This window comes from Brachionichthys hirsutus, chromosome 17, assembly GCF_040956055.1.
Source record: "Brachionichthys hirsutus isolate HB-005 chromosome 17, CSIRO-AGI_Bhir_v1, whole genome shotgun sequence".
Lineage (NCBI taxonomy): Eukaryota > Metazoa > Chordata > Actinopteri > Lophiiformes > Brachionichthyidae > Brachionichthys > Brachionichthys hirsutus.
Genome location: NC_090913.1, coordinates 10,768,015 through 10,786,759, shown reverse-complemented (window position 1 = coordinate 10,786,759; position 18,745 = coordinate 10,768,015). Strand labels below are relative to the sequence as shown.

General features: G+C 49.9%; 1 protein-coding gene across 1 annotated transcript in view; it reads right to left on the bottom strand.

Moving 5' to 3' along the window:
* Positions 1 to 4,142: 4,142 nt before the first annotated feature.
* fat1a (FAT atypical cadherin 1a) overlaps positions 4,143 to 18,745 on the bottom strand; it is a 51,931-nt gene continuing 37,328 nt past the window's right edge. Inside the window, exons 12-30 of the mRNA XM_068751329.1 lie at positions 18,480 to 18,676; positions 18,217 to 18,370; positions 17,430 to 17,663; positions 14,241 to 14,627; positions 13,909 to 14,123; positions 12,864 to 13,001; positions 12,550 to 12,693; positions 11,726 to 11,923; positions 10,827 to 11,426; positions 10,081 to 10,303; positions 9,863 to 9,994; positions 9,596 to 9,753; positions 8,786 to 9,254; positions 8,232 to 8,385; positions 7,934 to 8,044; positions 7,146 to 7,786; positions 6,885 to 7,022; positions 5,481 to 5,516; positions 4,143 to 4,798 (exon numbers count right to left, since the gene is read on the bottom strand). Of these exons, the coding sequence (XP_068607430.1) occupies positions 4,143 to 4,798; positions 5,481 to 5,516; positions 6,885 to 7,022; positions 7,146 to 7,786; positions 7,934 to 8,044; positions 8,232 to 8,385; positions 8,786 to 9,254; positions 9,596 to 9,753; positions 9,863 to 9,994; positions 10,081 to 10,303; positions 10,827 to 11,426; positions 11,726 to 11,923; positions 12,550 to 12,693; positions 12,864 to 13,001; positions 13,909 to 14,123; positions 14,241 to 14,627; positions 17,430 to 17,663; positions 18,217 to 18,370; positions 18,480 to 18,676 (4,985 nt within the window). The remainder of the gene's footprint in view (positions 4,799 to 5,480; positions 5,517 to 6,884; positions 7,023 to 7,145; positions 7,787 to 7,933; positions 8,045 to 8,231; positions 8,386 to 8,785; positions 9,255 to 9,595; positions 9,754 to 9,862; positions 9,995 to 10,080; positions 10,304 to 10,826; positions 11,427 to 11,725; positions 11,924 to 12,549; positions 12,694 to 12,863; positions 13,002 to 13,908; positions 14,124 to 14,240; positions 14,628 to 17,429; positions 17,664 to 18,216; positions 18,371 to 18,479; positions 18,677 to 18,745) is intronic.

Below are 18,745 nucleotides of genomic sequence, written 5' to 3'. Positions count from 1 at the left end.
GCAAGAAATGGGTCGCACACACACACACGCACACACACACACAATAAAGCAAATTACGTTATAGTAGAGGAATCTGGCACATACGGTATATTATGGTCTGTAAATTTGACAATATTGTCAAAATATAAATCTTGACAAAGACTTACCGCCCGATCCGTCTCCCTGTGCCGCGTTCTTGTCACCTTTTCGACTGTTACAAACCTGTTCTGCCGGCCAGCCGCTCAAACTGGAACACTTGCAAAGCATCTTGCCGAGTTCTAGTTTATTTGCAAGTCAATCGCAAAAGCAACTTTAGTCTCTTTATTCACGACAACAACGCAAAACAAATAGAAAAGTCCTTTCTGTGAAGCGTTGATGTCTTCAGCAGGAGACGGAACCAGAGAAGAACCGGCAGCAGCGGTTCTGGACAGATTGAGGGCCCGGAAGAAAGGAAGCATCCAGAGGGAATGTGTGAACTTAACGGTTTAATGTCCCTGTGAGGTCTGTTTCATAAAGCAAGCTCACCAAATAGGTATTTAAGGATAATTATTCTCATCAGTCAGGCTTGTCCTCACTTAGAGGAAGTTGGGCTTTTAAAATCAGTTGCTATGGAGACTAGCCCGGTCCAAGCTCGGCTAACCGCCAGGTTAAGGCCTGGTGGATAAACTAACTCGCTGCTGCGCCGCCTCCTTATTCCACTTTAGTAGCCGGTCAGGAATTCGAGTTTCGAGAAATAATGTTGGAAAACATATCAAGTATATAAACATAGATTATAAATGTATGAACTGTAAAATCCACGCACAGCGCTGTTGATTTGAATTCTTTCTATAACTCTTAAGAGTCGGCTTCATTCAGAGTCTGCCCGATAAAATGGATCAGGGAAGTTTATTCCACAAACCGAGTATGTGGAATAAACCGTGTTATGATCGCGTGTCGTCCGTGTCCGGACATCCTCGGCACTAAAAGAGCAGCTGGACGTGTTGGGGCAGGAACAGGAGGGACGAATGTAGACGAGGAAAGACAATAAGGATTAACTTTAGTTTGTGTGTTCAACAAATACAGTTCAGAGATGTTTGTGTGAGTGTGTGAGAGAGAGAAGGTGTGTTCACTATTTACTCTGGCTTTACTTTCATTGTAAGTGAAGCCACAGATATTAAAACAAGATGTGTCGGCCTAAATCCAGCCCACATCGGTATGAGTCACCAGTCAGGATGTAATGTGGATATGGATCAATGATTCAATGTATGCTAAAGATCCCCTTTCCACCCCCGGGTGCCACGGGGGGGGGGGGGGGGGGGCAGTAGATTCTGGACAGGTGACATGTCTGACACCTCGTGAGCGGCTTTGGATTTGGTCAACAAGCTAACCGGAGATCCTTCTCATTGGTGTTGATTCAGCAGTTATTGGGCGCTCAAATAGCCCGTTCGCGTGCAAACCGTGGCACCAGATAATTTTGAAGACGCCCGTCCTCCAGTCATGTCCTATTGACATTTTTAACACTGTTATAATATTTACGCCTTGACAGGGAACAACAGTAGTAACATGTAAATATTTAAATACCGCCTGAGCCGGGCGCGATTTATGGCAGAGAGACGTCGTCACGGCCCCCGAAGCAACTTCTGTACTGAATTTATCAATCGTGTTTCAGTCAAAGGTTGCATTTGGGGTCTTTTAGGACAGAACTTAAAAGCTACAGTGTTAAACGCTGATGCTCAGTTTAGCTCCGTGGTGAAGTCCAGCTTTTATCAGCTTGGGCTACCGTCCCAAACCCAAACCATGCATTCAGTTAAACACCTTTGGAAGAGAACGTGAGCCCAACTGACCCAAAGCTGCAAAAAACAAAGATCAATGGAGGCACGCCGCCTTCTCGAGAACTCTCCCTCCTCCTCCTTCTCTCGTACTCTTCCTCAGCGGGGGAAAAAAAACGAGGAGCAAGCCGGAGGGGGGAGGTGTTCAGTTTTCTGTACGGTTTCGTCACACCGCACACACACACACACACACACACACACTCATTTGAGAGAGTTGTCAGCAAATCGAAGGAGAGGAGACAGAAGTAATGAGAACAGTCTCTGCTGCTTCACTGGTCATCACGACACCCCACAGAGAAACAAGAGTGTTTGCTTTTATCTGCTCTCGCTGCCCCCCCCCCCCCATCTTACACACAACCCCCTCCTCCTCCACTTGGCCCGTTGCCATGACAACAACAGAGCTCCACCCAGGACAGATATGTGTATGCTGGTAGAAAGAGGATTATTGGGGTCAGTGGTCTTTGCTGTCGCTCACGTGCACGCAAATACACGCACACACACACACTTTCTCAGAGAACAATATTATACGCAGAAGAAAGAGAGAGAGCATCATAAAAAAAGAACTTAAAAGAAAAATATGTAAAGTGATTTTTGTTTTCTTGTCCGGCGCCAAAGTTGAATTTGCTCTGAGGCGAACCATCAGAGGAATCGGGAAAATGTGGAGCAGGTGGGAATGACAAGGAAGAAGTGGCTTAACATTTGGATCAAGGTAATATTTATTGCTAGTACCCTATTTATATGTATTATTGTTTACTGAAGTAGTTGATGCTTCAGTGGACGCCGCGAAAAAAAAGACAATCCATTATGAAGCCGCTTGACGCCCTCTAGTGGTTGTGAGACAGCACTACACTCACAGGTTATCCTCTTCAGTGATCAGTTCTTGCACTAATTTGAAATCTAGTTAGAAACAAGTGCACACAGACGGCAGAGGCATTTTTCTTAGGAATAATTTATTGCCAGTAGGAAAGCGTGAGCTCGTGGCAGTATTCAATAAAAACCTTAACAAGACCGTAGCGTTGCTCACACACACGCAGACGGCGGAAAAAAGTCAGCCGTCCGCGGATAACTCTGCACTATAAATATAACGGGTCCCATTTTCTTGGTGGAAAAATAAAGAGGTTCCAAAGTCAGAATTTAAAAACAACAACAACAACACAATAATATGCAGTCGTTCATTGAAGACCCTTTTTGAAATGAGCAGGAGACGATTAAACTTCTACAAGTACACAGTTCAGAGAAGCGCGCTCTTCTTCTTCTCCTCTTTTTTTTCTGCTTGTCTTGTGAATGTTAAGCACATTGAGGCTGACGATGTCACACCATTTTAACTCCGTGGAACATAAAAGCATCAAATATCTACAGAACCTAGTCAACGTTGAAATCAAAACTGTACAGTTACATTTACAATGAAAACGAGGACTTGTATAAAAACATTTCACTCGGTTTTATTTAGAGAAACAAAGATAATGTGGTGATTTTTGATTTATTTTTTTGTCATGATTCCTTTCTGGTTGTGCGGCTGAAATGTTTGTCATTGATCCGTTTCACACAGCGTGACGATGGTCACAACGGGGGGCGGAGTCAGACTGTCATCGACGTGTTACAGTCTCACCTGCAGCTCCGTGAGATATCAGCGGATTGGCCCTCACAACCGTCCCAGCAACCCGCTGCTCCGAATCAATTCATCCTCTGTGTGTGTGTGTGTGTATTGTTGCCAGATCAGTTTGATTTTTCGAGCTAAAAGAAAACATCCACCCAAATTTAGATAAATATTATCTAAAATCCAACAATAGCAACAAAAGTGTTAGCACGTGTGCTAAAACGCAGAGCGGAGCGGAGGCAACCGCAAAAGTAGTTGCATTTAAAATGGGGGGGGGGGGCTTTATCTGATATCTGCATCAGGCAATGACAGCCTCGCTCACACACACACACACGAGATGGAAGGGAGTGTGAGCAGGACAGAAACACAATCCTATTGGACGAAAAAGCCACAGAATTACGCTGTAATGTCAGAAACAACTCCAGCTTGTGTGTGTGTTTGTAAACTGAGCTGGGGGGCCGTGGACGGGCGGTGATGAAGGGAACTCTTGCCCCCCCCACAGAAGGAATTACAATGATGTCATAAGTTGCTCAAAGCTGTGGAGGCGTAACATTTAGTTTTAAATTAGCTCTACTCATGATAACCAGCTGAAAGCCTGTTTATGTTGTACAACTCGAAACCGATCTGACAACACTGCATGTGTTTGTGTGTGTGTGTGTGTGCGTGCGCATACTGTACATGTCTAGAGCGGGCGGTGTGTGTGAAGGGCTAACAGAAGGTACAGCTGTGGCTTCAGGCACTTTTGTTTGGATCCAGTGTCAGACTTCAGTGTGCTGTTGGGAGTCCAGCCCAGGGATGACCAGACGCTCAAAGTGGCCTTCGTCGCCGCTCTCGAAGTCGCTTATCATCGCCTCGGACTCCTCGCAGCACGCCGACATGTCCGAGCAAGAGGCCGTGGACGTGTACAGAGTCATGGAGATGTTGTCCAGGGTTGAGGAGTCAAAGTCCCGGCTGCAGCCCAGAGGGTAGCCCTTTCTGTAGCCCAAGGTGGAGGCCGGGGTGGTGGCGGCGGAGGCGGACGCCGCTCCCTGGCCCTCGCCTGCGTAGGAGTGCTGGGGCAGGTACTTGTTGAGGCTGTAGAGCTGGGGCGGCGCGGGGCGCTGGCGGGCAGCCGGCGAGCCACCAGGACTGGTCGTAGGCGGGGCCAGACCTCTGCCCAGGGGGCGCAGCGTGTCGCAGCGGTCGCCAAACTCTGGAAAGGGAGGCGGTGGGAGGTCGTCGCTTGCAGGGAAGTCCTCCGGCGGAGGAGGAAAGTCGCTCTCAATGTCGAAGCCGCCGGGGTAGTAGTCAGTGTCGATGGCGCTCGGGTCGCTGTACAGAGGGGCGGGGGGCTCCACGACCTCATACTGTGGAAACTCCTGGATTCCAGGAAGTTGAACACTCGGCATCCAATCAGACGTGTCCCAGTGGTATCCTGTTTGAAACGGAAAAGCCCAGACGGGATCGTTAGCGCTCCGGAACACGGCTCGGCAATTCAGGTTAATGTTAAAACTCACGCCATGCAAGGATTCACCACAACAAAGCTGACAGCAACGATTTAACCAGCTGACACACTTAAAGACACAGGCACACGTAAAACAGGCTTCTCATCTACTTCTCTGACGTTTTATTTGATTTATTGCTGATAAAAGGCCAAAATGCAACAGTTATAGCTGGATGGGTGAAGGGGAGGGGCTGGTGCTCACCGCCATGCCCGTTCATCCATCTGTGATTGACCCTTTTATACTTTTTTTTTTAAATTTACACCTTAAAAGCACAAACAGCTGCACCACAAACAAACAGGCACAAACTTCTATCCAGTCAGGAAGATTTGCAGTTAGTTACGGGGTAGAATTTAAATGTCTAACTTTCTTTATTACCGTCTCAGCATCAAAGTCGTGCACGGAAGGAAGCCGCTTTGGGATTATGAATAATCTCACAGATTTAACACCGTGTTTACGAGGCCGGTGAGGTGCTAAGAGCTAAGTGTCACCGAGGCCGGGGTTTAATCCTCTCCCCATTAAAGTCTGGTGTTAGTGGTTAAGAGTTGGGAGGGGGGGGGGGGGGGGCAACACCAGTGAACAGCAGGCAAACAAGTATGTAAAAAAAAAGGTCACCTCTTGGGTTCTTGGGATCATGAGCCAAAAAAGACTCTTTACATGAGGCGAGGGGAAGAAAGAGAAAGAGAGAGAACAAGTCATTTTAAAAACCTGAAAGCAAAGAGCGATCCAGCAGGACAGGAATGAAATGAAGACAACGAGACGCCAGAGGACGCCGGCGGCGGGTTGAAGGACGACGGGCTTTTGCCATCTTCTCACACAGACCTCTTGGCGTGTCATTGTTTAATTTAGCGTTTGCACAAACTCATTTTAATTAGCAGCTGAGGCGACGTCGCGTTCGGACGACGTTTGTCAAGTGTAAGAAAATGGCAGCTCTGGAATCGACGCGACGAAACAGAGCTGACAAGGTGGATTACTGTCACTATGAAGGCTTGTGAGAGGCGGGGGGGGGGGGGGGATCCAGCATTAGTGCAAATGCTTTTATAATGAAAAGATGATAATAAAAAAATCAAAGATAAAAAGCTCATGGTGGTGCAAGCGATGCCAACACAAGCGACACTTCCCACAAACGCAGCTGCTTTTTTCACCATCAACAATGAGTGTGTGTGTGCGTGTGTGTAGGAGGGTTGAAGACGATGGTGGAAGGCCACAGAGTGCGGGGAGGGTGCGTGATAACACGCACAACAACAACAACAACATACTGAGATACTACGGGGTGCCGCCGGCAGCACAGATGGAAGAGTCACAGGAAGTCTGCGTGTGTTCACACAACAAAGTGGGAGGAGCCAGTAGAAATCACCTCGATTTGTGATTCAAATTTAGGAGTTGTTGTCACTGGAAAAAGTACGGCAGGAAGGTTTTGATGACTTATGAGGAGCGCAATCCCCTTCGAGATTCATGGGGGGGGGGGGGGGGGGGGGGGAGTAAGTGTCATGAAGAGAAGGGTGGAGCTTAACATACGTGTTTATACCCTGCGGATTTGTTCCTTGATGAAATGAAATGGAAAAAATAGACAAACAGAAGAGAAGAAGAAGAAAAAAACAAGGAAGCATGCCGGTAAATGAAAAAGACAAATCTGTCAAAGTCATCAAATTCCTTTACAGCAGAGGCTCGTGCTTTTTTTAATATCGAAGAATTTACAGCGCGAGTTGTTGGTGATTGCTTCCGTCTGTACCGGCACTGATTGAGGACTTACAGGCTGGACCCCCCCTTATTTAAAACCTTGTTCTGGATCTGTGGACTGATTTGATCCATATGGGAGCTGAGGCCCCGCAGCAAAGAAAGAAAGAAAGAAAGAGAAAAGAACACGTGACTCCACAGACACCGTCGGGCAAAGAGACAGCGTTAGCATAGAACACCACAAGATCAAGCTAACTGTCGCTAGATTCTGCAGAAAGCAATAACGACTCTCCCTGGTCTCTTTCTCTTCGGATCGGATCCGCATCCTGAAACGTGGCGTACCGTTATCATCGCAGGACTCGGACTGGAATGAGCTGAGGGACTGGACCTCAGACATGCTGCCTCTGGTGCTGTAGGGGTGACACGCACTGTCCTCCACGGGCTTCTTGGTAAGGCACGGATCCAAGTCCACCACTTTAGCTGTGACAGAAATGACTCGCACGGATCATCCCTCGGTACTTAGAATTATTTATAGGCTGCAGGAAAACATGCACCGACAGCAGAAGGAACTTCGCTCCGGCGTTGAGTCCGAGCTAAACTTACCGTCGTAGTCGTAGTCCCAGGTGGGCTTCTGGATGGAGTCGCTGTCTGAGACGGAGTTGGAGGGAGGTGGCGGTGGGAGATTGGGCGCCACGCTGCACACGGCCACGGTCTTGCGGTGCCCGTGCCCAGAGTCCGGGTTGAAGGTGGTGAACTCTGGATGCTCCGGGATAGCCGAGCCCTCGAACGAGTTCCTGTCCAGGTTGTTCCTCGAGTCGCTCGGAATGCTGGGAGTGTAGGAGATGGGCCTGACGGGGACCTGAGGCGGGATGTCGGAGTAGATGCTCTTGTGGAATTTCACGTCGAAGTACGGCCTCTGGAGGAAGGAGTGGTGCGCCCCGGAGCCCCCGGCGTGCTTGTCGGCGTGCGCCTTCGACTTGGCGCAACAGGCCTTCTTGCGGATGATGATGAAGAGCAGAACGAGGATGAAGATGCTGGACACGAAGACCACGATGCCAATGACCTCCTCCAGGCCGATGTTCCAGGAAGTGGAGATGAAGTCATTGCGGACCTCGGCTCGGAGTTCACACGTGTGCCCGCTGAAGCCCGCCGAGCAGTTGCACTCGTAGGAGCCGTAGGTGTTCTGGCACCGGCCTGCGTTGACGCACGGGCTCTTCACGCACTCGTCCACGTCGCTGAGGCACCTGGACAAAGGCAATGGCGTTCAGCGAGGTGCGTTTGGGCGGCTAACGGCGGTGCGCTACAAGCTGCTGATCGGACTCGTCTAGGTGGGGGATATTTAATCATTTATCCAAGTCGGCTTTAAGGACTTTAAATCTAACTTGACTTACCGGTCTCCCTGGAAGCCGGATTCGCACTCGCACACCGGACCATCCAGGCTGTCGATGCACTTTCCGCTGTTCTTACACGGGTTGTCTCGGCAGTACGGCCCCAGCTGGCACCTGAACGCCAAACAGACTTACTTCAGATACTCAAAAGTGTCAGAAATGTGTGAACAAAGCGTGTTTTATGTTGCTGCAGGACGTCTTCGGCTGTAGAAGAATGGCTCCACAGATTTGACAACAGTATTTTTGATGTATTGTATTATTAACATGCTCCATATTTGAGGAGGAGAAGAAGTTGTAGTACCTTTGTCCAGAGTACTGCCCTCTGCACTGGCAGTAGAAGTCGTCTGCCCGGGGCACGCAGGTGCCCCCGTACAGGCAGGGGTTGGAGGCACAGGGGCTTATGCCCATCTCACAGTGGGCGCCCATGAAAGAGGCGGGACACTTACAGAAGTAGCCTGTGGAATTCAAACGCAGAGATATAAGAAGTTAAAGACGCTTCACTGACGTTACTGAAACTCCAGACATCCTGCAGATGTTCTGCACAACATCCTTCAGACGGTGAAGCTTAATGTCCCTGAACCTAACGCAGGTTTTTAATGTGAACCAGGTGCAGAAGGGTGGAGTTTGCAAGGAATGCATTTACCACAAATGACCTCGGCACAAGGACGCGCTTCGAGCCAAACAGTGGCTGAAGATGCTTATCGCTAACCGCACGAAGGCCGGGTTCGCTGCACCCACTTGTGAGCAGAGGAATCGGTTTCGTTTGCAGTTAAAGGAATTTAGAAAATGTGCGTTTAAAAAGTTTAAGCGTGAACGTCTGAGTGTGTGTAACGAGCTGAAGGAGACATTACGCACCCCCGCTAGGCCGCGGCGTGCAGCTCCCGCCGTTGGTGCACGGGTTGCTCGAACAACTCTCAACGGGAGCGACCGCACAGCCCGGCGCCACGTCCAGGACGTCCTCCAGCACGGCGTGGGCGCGGTGCGCTCTGGTGTTCAGAGGGAGCTCCTGTCCATTCAGGGACATGGCCTCCATGCAGCCACGGAGCCCGTTGGTGACGGGCAGGCTGCGTCCGTGGCGAGCCGGGGCGTGCTGGCGTACGTGACCGCCGAAGTAAATACTGTTGTCCAGGTTGAGGGTTCGCAGGATGCCCGGCGCCGTGCCCGAGGCGGCGTGCACCCGGTCCAGCACGAGCTTGGCGTAGTTACCGTCCACCTCCAAGGAAACGGTGTGCCACTCGCCGTCGTTGACCTGAGCGCTGTGGACGGACACGAGGCCCGGGCCGCTGCCGCAGTCGAACTTGTACTGCAGGCGGCCGTTCACGATCTAGTCCAGGGTGAGAAAAGACAAACGTCGTTCCACAACCGCAAATCAGCGCTTGGTGCACGTCAGCCACGCTCGTGTCCGACTGCAGAGAGACTCTCAAAGGAATGCGTGGAAAACTTGCTTTCCGTTTCCCTCCCAGGACTAAAACGGCTTGTAGGCAGCCACAACCACATTCAAACAGTAAATTATGTGAATTTAAAAATGGATTTCTGAACCCCTCAGCAGAGTTGGACGGTCTCACGGGCCGGTCATGTCTTTATTAAGCCCGTGGGGCGGGGCGGGGGTGTGTGTGGAAGGGAGGTGCTATGTCAGTGTGGACAAATACATCGAAACAAAGTCACCTCGAGGATGCTGTAGTCCTTCCCTTTGGCGTACATGACGGTGGCGTGGCTGGAGAAGGTCCGGAGTCTCAGAGACAGCTTCATCAACTCCTCGTTCTCGTTCTCCATCAGGTGGTATTTCACGTAGCCGCTGCCGCCGAACGTCAGCGAGTGGCCGTCTGGCAGGAAGCAGCAGACGTTAAGAGGCGGGACTAGAAAATGTGAAACATGTAGCTTCCACGTTTGACAGGTAGATGAAGACACGCCAAAGGGACGGGAGCATCTCACCGGAGCATTTGCCGGTTTTGCCCTCTGGACACACGCAGCTGTAGGTGGCGTCTCTCGGGTCCTCCACGCAGTCCATACCCTCAGGACAGGGGTGGTCCCCACACTGGTTGTTCAACAGGGGGCATCTGCCGCCTGAACGCCAACACACTGACACTTAGGGAGCGTCTAACAGATGACGACGCTGGCTGCGTGTTTATGCGGTGTGCTCGTCGTGCTACCTTCGCACTGGCAGGTGGCGGTCCTCAGGTGTCGCGGGGTAACGAAGCTGAGGCGAGCCGTGCTGTGGGTGGTCATAACGCTCTTATCCAGGGAGATGACCTCGTCGCAGAAGTGCAACGGGCAATCCAGACCCGCACACAGCTTCTGGACCACCTGCACGATCCGGACCCCCGTCATCTCCTCGATCACCGCCGCCGAGGAGTTCAGCTTGCGGAAGACGACCTGAGACGAGTGAAACGGGAACATGTATGTAAGTGATGCGTGTGTGTGTGTGTGTGTGTGCGTGCGCAGCCTTTGAGACATAAATGCTTATTGAATCACAGCGGCTGTGAGACACACTCTTGGTTTCTCCTGGTGGGGGGGGGGGATCCCTGCAGGAAGGGCCGTTGATATTTGCCTCCTATTAATAAGCTCCTAATTTTCCCGGCTGAATCTCAAATGCTATTAATCACGGTGATTGTTTTCTAATCGCCAGGCGGGCCTTGTGGGACCAGCCCAAACCAGGAGGCGTAAGTGCAGCGTCTTCTCCACGGTCTCTGGCCATCGCCGTTCTACTGATGCATTTGTTATGCTTACTGAAAACAAAAACACAGATACCTGTTTTTCTCAGTTTGACGTTTTTTTTTGCAGATGTTGCGCTTTTTGGCTTTGCAGGGACAAAAAGGCAACATTTAAAAGATGTTGGAAAAGGGATTCCGCTGTAAATACAGACCCCTCAAACAGACATGTCTGTGGCTGCTCCTACCTCCTGAGACTGGTAGGGGCTCCCGGATCTCTCCAGAGTCAGCAGCACGTCCAGATCTCCGCGCTCCGCCGGCTGCAGGCTCACCAAATGCACCTCGCTCCTCCGAACGCCGGCGATGTTTCGGAGCGCCCGCTGGAAGTTGCGCCAGTAGTCTCCTATAAACTCCTCAGGCGCAATGTTGGCGAAGCGCACCGCGATAGAGTTGTCCAGAGCCTGGCGAGCGGCTTGTCTGACGTGCACGGTGACGTCAGCGGCGGTGGTGAAGCGCCCGTCGGTCACCGTCACGTTGAGCGGGTAGTGGCCCACGTCCAGCGGCCGCAGGGCTATGACTTTGCCGTCCGAGGCGGAGACCGAGAACACGTCGCCGCTCTCCCCTCCTGAGGATGAAGACGAAGAGGGGGCCAGGCTGTACGAGAGCGTGTCGTAGACGTCTTGGTCGGTGGCGTGGATCTTGCCCAGGACGCCTCCGGGATATTCTTCCCCAGCGGTGGTCACAAAGACGTCCAGAGGAAGGATCGCAGGCGGGTAGACGCTCTCGTCAATGACGCGGACACTCACGAAGGCGGTGGAAAAGAGCTGAGGTTTGCCGTTGTCCGACACCTGAGCATGAGACGGAACATGAGTGAGTGAGGTTCTGTCCTTCCACCAGCAGAGGGCAGTCATGCTCTACACTTAGCCAGATGAAAAGATGACTTGTAGTACATATGCGTGTATTTGTAGTACATATGTGTGTACTTGTAGTACAGATATGTGTACTGACTAGCTGGGGAAAGTGAGAGCTGATGTCTCTGAGAAGGAAAGACACCGAGATGGAAGACAAAGATCAGGCTGCGCCGGCTGGACGGTTAAATCGATGCGGCCTCTCCCGCCGCTGGGTTCTCCCCGGCGCTGTGACCCACCTGTGCTTGGAGCAGGTAGTGTTCTTTACTTTTCCTATTCAGCACCCCCGCGGCCACCAGAGCGCCCTGCTGGTTGATCTGGAACGCTTCGCCTTCGTTCCCATCCACGATGACAAAGGTGAAAGGCGGGCCGTTGTGGGAGGCGTCCCGGTCCGTTACGGTGAGTTGAAGAACACTGGTGCCTTTGGGTCGATTCTCCTGTGGGACACGATGCAGACATGTTTGATATTTGTGAGGAGGCGGCTCCCCCCCCCGATGCGCTCAAGTTCTGTTATGGAATGATTTTCAGAAGGTCACAGGGGAGAACTTCAGGCGATTGAATGGACTCGAGAGCCGAGTCCGTTTGTCCCGTCAGTCCAACAATGTGCCCCCCCCCCCCCCCCACCTTCGACTGGCCCTTTCATGTCCTGACACAAAGACGCAACACCCTTTTCTCTAATTCTTACCCGCTTCACTCAAGCATCCATTATCAGCATCCAGCCCTGCACGTTCCCACTCTTCATCAGTCCTGCCTTACGGTCGTTTCCTTTCATCCTTTGTCTACATTCTTGTGATTAAAATGCAGCCTTTGTCTCACGACCCCCCCACCCCCCCCAACTTCCTCCTCCTTTGTCCTTACCTCTTCTTCTTCTTGCTTCATCCTCCTTCCAGCTTCTTGGCATTCTAGTCACACAGCCTTCATTACCCCCCCCCCCCCCCCCCCCCTGTGTCCACTGCAATCCTTCTTACACCTTCACCTCGCCTTCTCCTGTCCTTCCTGCTACCTCATCCTCACCCAGTCGACATTGACAACGTCGCCCCCCCCATCCCCCCCACCACCTAACCTGAATGATGAGGCTGTAGTTGGCCTGGGAGAACAGCGGCGGGTTGTCGTTGACGTCGGAGATGTCGATGTTGATCATGGCGCTGCTGGAAAGAGGGGGCTCGCCGTTGTCTGAGGCTACCACCATCAGAGTGTACCCTGAAGTCTGAGAAGGTGGGGGGAGGGGGGGGGGGGGTTACCATATCGGCAAAGCTGCTTCTGTAAGCAATAATGCAGCGGAGATCAGTAAACAAGCGGCCCCATTAGGCCTGACACAGCTGAGATTGGATTCTATGGATCAGACTGTTTGTGCAGAGTATCTGCTGCTTCTCTTACTCGCTCTCTGTCCAGCTGGCGAGCAACTCTCAGCTCCCCTCGGACGGGATCGATGGTGAAGGGGCTGCCCAGGTTGCCGTCCACGATGGAGTAGCGCACGTGGTTGTGGGAGGGTCCGTCCAAGTCCTCGGCGATCACCTTAGAATCAATCAGACGATGAAAATGGCCATCAGTCATCGATCGGTGGCTTCAAATGGCAATGCATCTTATTTACTCTGCATTAGTGGCGGGTGAAAGTACACCAACCAGGATTAAAAAAAAATCTGACATAATTATTCATCCATTTCTGATATTTATTTTGATTGTAAATAAAAAATACTTATTTTTATCAATCTTTCAGGAGCTTTTGACGCACGACTGAAAATCTCTCAGCAACTATTTTGAGAATAATGTCTTTCTTACACTTTTTACAATTTGTGAAAGTGATATATTTTGGGGTTTTCACATTTAAAAACAGCAGATTCATTAAATTCTGACATTTTTCTGTCAAAAAAAGTATACAAATGATCCTTAGTTGCATGTCTCCTATCACGTCACACAGAGCACCTATTGCTTCTGCTGCGCACCATTCTACACACACACACACACACACACACACGCACACGCAGACACAGTCCTAAAACCCACCAACCGTCATATAATGAAAGGGATCCCCCCGGGGAAATCAGGAGACAGGGATGATTTATAATGAGACAATGGCAGATTTTAAAATCTAATTTCCTGACGGATCTATTCTATTCAGGTGGATTAGACACAGATTAATGACCGTAAACAGGCCTTTTGAGGGATGGAGACAGAAACAGATGGCATGAAAATATATTATTGATAAAATATTGATAGAGAAAAAGGGGGCTTAATGAGTGAAATGCTTTCTATGAAACTCTTTGAACATGCGTGTCGGACAATGAACAAAAACCAGAGGTGCAGAAAGCATGAAGAGCACCGGGCTTAATTTAGCCAGATGGCGTTTGGCCAGCGATCTGATGGCGTGCACAGCGAGCAGAGGACAGAGGCCGTTAACGATGAGGCGACTAAGTGTTCTTACCGTTATCACAGGTTTCCCCAACTCGGTGTCCTCGCTGACGACGGCCGTGTAGACGTCCTGGCTGAAGGCGGGCGTGTTGTCATTGACGTCGGTCAGGTTGATGTTCACAGTGGCCATGTCGCTGAGCGGTGGCGAGCCACCGTCAGTAGCCTCGATGGTGATGTAGTATTCGTGGTAGACCTCATAATCCAGTGACTCGATCACGAAAATGTCACCTAAGGAAAAAACCAGCAGGAAGTCTTAGCTTGACGTTAGTGATGGTTGCGATGTAGCTGAATTCTCCTAAACGCCTTTGAAAGCTTTATGTTGCACGTTCTTGTGCGACCACGTACCGGTGCGCGGCTCCACGCTGAACATGCCGTGTTCGTTCCCACTGATGATGCTGTAGGCGATCTCCCCATTGGCTTCCGTGTCCCGGCTGGCCGCCTGCACCCTGAGCAGCTGTGTGCCCGCCGCCACGTCCTCGGAAACGGTAGCCGTGTACTCGCGGTGCTCAAACACCGGCGGATTGTCGTTGATGTCCAGGACGGAGATCACGACGTGGCACAGCGACGACAGCCGCGGGGAGCCCTGGTCGGTCGCGCTGGCCTTCAGCTCGTACGCCGACTGCACCTCGCGGTCCAGCGGACGCTCCAGACTTATCACCCCGGTGAGCTCGTCAATTGAGAAAACCCCATCAGCAGAGTCAAGCAGGGAGTAAAGAACATCACTGTTAAGGCCTGAAAGACAAAAAAAAGGGCGGATTTAAATACATCTTAATTCTTTTTTTTTCCTGTACTGCCGTGAAACCCTTCAGAAAATCGGTTCTACTCACATCCCAACAATTAAGGTGTCACCTTAAATGTTAGCCTTTACCCATAAGATCCAAAGTCTCATCTGGAGACGTGCTCAAGTGCATCGATGCTTCCATTGATGCATCGATTCGTGAATGATTCGAGCCATCGCCCTTAATCCTCATTCCAACAGCATCAACCTTTCACACGGCCTGTGATAAACAGGGAGCCGTAAAACGCCCAACCCACGCCATCCTCATAACTCATGTCCTCCCACAAGCAAGACCTTCTGAGCAACAAGACAGAGACGGATCACAATAATAATCATAACGCCTTCCTGCGGGTGGGCCCCCCCCCATTAGGAACACGCTATTATATTTCCATTTATCAGGTAACTGTTCACATCCTTTGTGGATCTCATTATCGTGCAGGAGAGACTTAACTTCAGGATCTCTGCTTAAAGGGTTTCCCGTCATTTTTTTGTCCCCGGGCCAATCATCTGCGATACGATTGCCTATCAGTGGTTAATTGATTTGTGCTGAATGTAAATTGCCTAGATTGTCTCATTCACATATGTTTAACGGTAGTATGATCTGTAGAATCCCAGCCTTAAATGAAACAAATTAAATGGTTAATGGAGAAATGAACGTGTAGCTTAAGGAAAACATTGCTCAGTCTCCACCCAACGTGAGAGTCATTGCTGCAAGTTCAGGGCTTTTCAACGCCGCTAAAAGCCAGCTGACCTTTAAAGCAACGCAGACAGATTCCATTTCCAGGACAGTTCCGTACTTAAAGATAACAGCAGTGTCTGCGGCAGCAAAGTCAGAGTGTAAAATCATCTAGTCAGCATTAAGATGGACGGAGCAGAAAACGATTGAATTCCTCCGACGCAAAATAAAAATCAAATGTAGAAAATAACAGCGAGGAAAAATACAACGGCGAAGCCACAAAGATAACGGAACCAGACGGGTGTGATGAAGGACAAAGCACAGACCTGTGCACATAATTTATCACAGCACACGCTACCCGTTTTGTGCCTGTTTATCTGTCTGGCTTGTAACCGCTCGGTGCTGGTAAGCCGCCCCGGACCCCGGTAACAGCAGGCTGCTGGGTGAGCATGAAACATCTTGCAGCCAAATGGGCCGACAGATCTCAGCGGCTGTGACGCGCCTCGGGCCGATTCCTCGCAGAAATGATGCACGGTCAAATATTGATGCAGGACAAGGAAAGTCTTTCACTCTCAAGATGACATTTGATGGCTTCGCATTTTTTTAGAGTCGATTACAAAGTTTACTGAAGGGGGTCAGAGAGTACACCACACGTTCCTGCAGACTGGTATGTGACTCAATTAAACCTGGCCTCTAGATGAGTGCGATACGACACGTGTGATGAAAATCCCAATCAGATCCTCCTCTGCGTTCACTCACTGTAAATCTAAATAATTACTGCCACCGGCTAAACGACTGGAGCGACTATCTCACGCTCTGCTTCAAGCAGGTCTTATCCTCAATATTCAAGATGCGACGCAAATGTTGTGGCAGGAAAGCCATGAGACACGTCTTAATACCAGCTCTCTTCTTTTAATGTTACCCTCCGATGGGCTCGGTTCTGCCCTCCTTTTCCGTTGGTCTGGCTAAAAAAGAGGGACTGAAAATGAGAAATCAATTCCCGCCCCCCACCAAACTAAAGGTGAATTCTGGAACATTGGGTCCAAAGGCTTCCCGGATCGAGTCTCAAAGTCCGTATAATTGCGGGGTTTAAGTTCTCAGCCTGATCCACGTGAGACGTTCTCGGGCGGAGGCGACGCTCGCTGAAAGGCGAAGACGCCACGGATAAATACGTGTCCCCGAGGCTTTGCACCAGGCAAATGGAAAATCGCAATCAACCCCCTTTTGAGAATTTGGCTTGAAGAGAGAAGAATTTCATTAGAGTGTAATGGAGCTTTTAATTTGAGGGGGGTTGATCATTCATGAAATTCCACATTTGTTATCTGTGCCTCTTGGCATTTAGTGGAATGTGGTGGCGTGAAAGAAAGATAATAATAAACTCCACTATCTTGAACCATCATTTAGCCGAGATGCGTTTGATTATATTACAGCACGACAAAACATCTCTAAGCTTGGTCCCTCGGATTACAGGCGTTCTATTCATCTGTTTCTCTGACACATTTTCATATGTCATTATTCTTTTTGCCCCAACTGCGGCAGTAATGAAATCATGGAAATGCTTTAAAAAAAAACCCAACAACAACAACTTAAATTTGCCATTTCCATCTGTGTGAAGCTCGTCTTCCGTTCGTCTCACTTCTAAGGGCCCAAACTTTAAGGGGCTGAGTACGATTCATATTTAGCACCATTCGGTGTTGCTAGGGTAGCACAACATTCTACATTCCATTCTGAATGTATGCAATCTGTAAATCTCTGACAGGCCAGTTGAAAAATGATTTAAAAGTGTGACTATCACCTGACCCCCTAGTGTTTTCCTTATTTATGCATATTTAATAATATGGGTAATAACACCATATCCTGTGTTTGTAAAACAGATTCGTTTTCCTGCCTTTTAGCACAATTACATAAAAATTACTTGTGAATATAAATAAAGGTTTGGATTCAGGATCCACACAAGTGTCCGTATTGTCTAAAGAAGAAACTACTGTATTCTGGAGTAGATCTGGATGAAGGGGTGCCCCCTTGTTTTCTGTAACACTTAGAACACAGTCGTGTTTTCTCGAGTACGCTACGAACTCACCAGTATCTACATCGTTTGCCAGCAGCTTTGCCACGTATGTGCCCATCTCTGTGTTCTCGAAGACCGAGAAGGTGTAGGGATCAGACGAGAACTGCGGGGGGTTGTCGTTCACATCTTTCACTGCGATGTGAATGTCAGCCTCGCAGTATTGGCCTCCTCCGTCCACCGCCCTCATTTTGAACCTGTGCTCGTCTTGTTCCTCTCGGTCCAGCGGCTGCAAGGTCTTCAGCTCCCCTGAAAGAGAGACCGAGCACATTTGAGCCGAACCACACAGGAGGGACACACGAGAAGGACGACCTTTGATAACCATTGATAACCCTCCAGTTTCAGAAGATCTTGTTTGACAAGTCAGTCAAGTGATTGAGTTTCTGCACAAGTGGGGGGGGGGGGACATGTATATTCTAAAGCAGTGTGACCCCCCCTTGTCTACTGTCTCCTAACCAAGTAAAAAGGCATCCAAGCAACTAATGGCTTTGAAAAGGGAGAAGAGGAGAATGAATACGTAATTGATGTGCAAGAGGGGGGAGAAGATGGAAGTGTCCCGGGACGCGAGGGACGCGGCAGCCACCGCCACGACCTCTTTGGAGACTCCAGCGGAACTTGGCAGTCCTCGTCTGCAATAATCCTACTAAAAGTACGCCTACTCTCGGCATAGCAGTGACCCTGCTGCAGGAAAGTGGACGCTGAGAAAAGGATGTATGGAACAGTCTGCTTCGCCGAAAGAAAATGCATGGATGGGACTGCAGGCAATACGTAACCCTCCACAGATGCTGCAACAGCTACACACCTGTATCCGAGTCGATGGTGAACAAGTCAGATCCAACGCCCTGGAGCTCATAAGAGATGTGGGCATTTGAGCGGATGTCAGCATCTGTTGCAGAGACCTGCAAGAGGAGCCTGCCGGCAGGCGAGTCCTCTGGGACGCGCTCGCTGTACAGAGACTACGACGTCAGATGAGAATGAAATACAGGAAGAAACCAAAGTTAATATCGAACAATAAAAGGACAGAACAAACGAAAATCATATGATTAAAATATATACATATTTGACCTTTTCGCACACGGGACTGTTGTCGTTGGCATCCAGCACCTTGACCTCCACAGTAGCTTTGCCGGTGAAGATGCCGTCACTGGCAGTAATGTTTAGGAGGTAATTGTCCTTCGTTTCTCGGTCCAGGGGCTTTCTGACAGAGACTTTCCATTCGTTCTGTATGTGTTCGATAGCAAACTGGCCAAGCGGGTCCCCTCCTGTTTGGTGTTAAACATAAATACCTTTATACCCTTTAGAATGGTCAACAACTCAAATAGCAGCAAAGC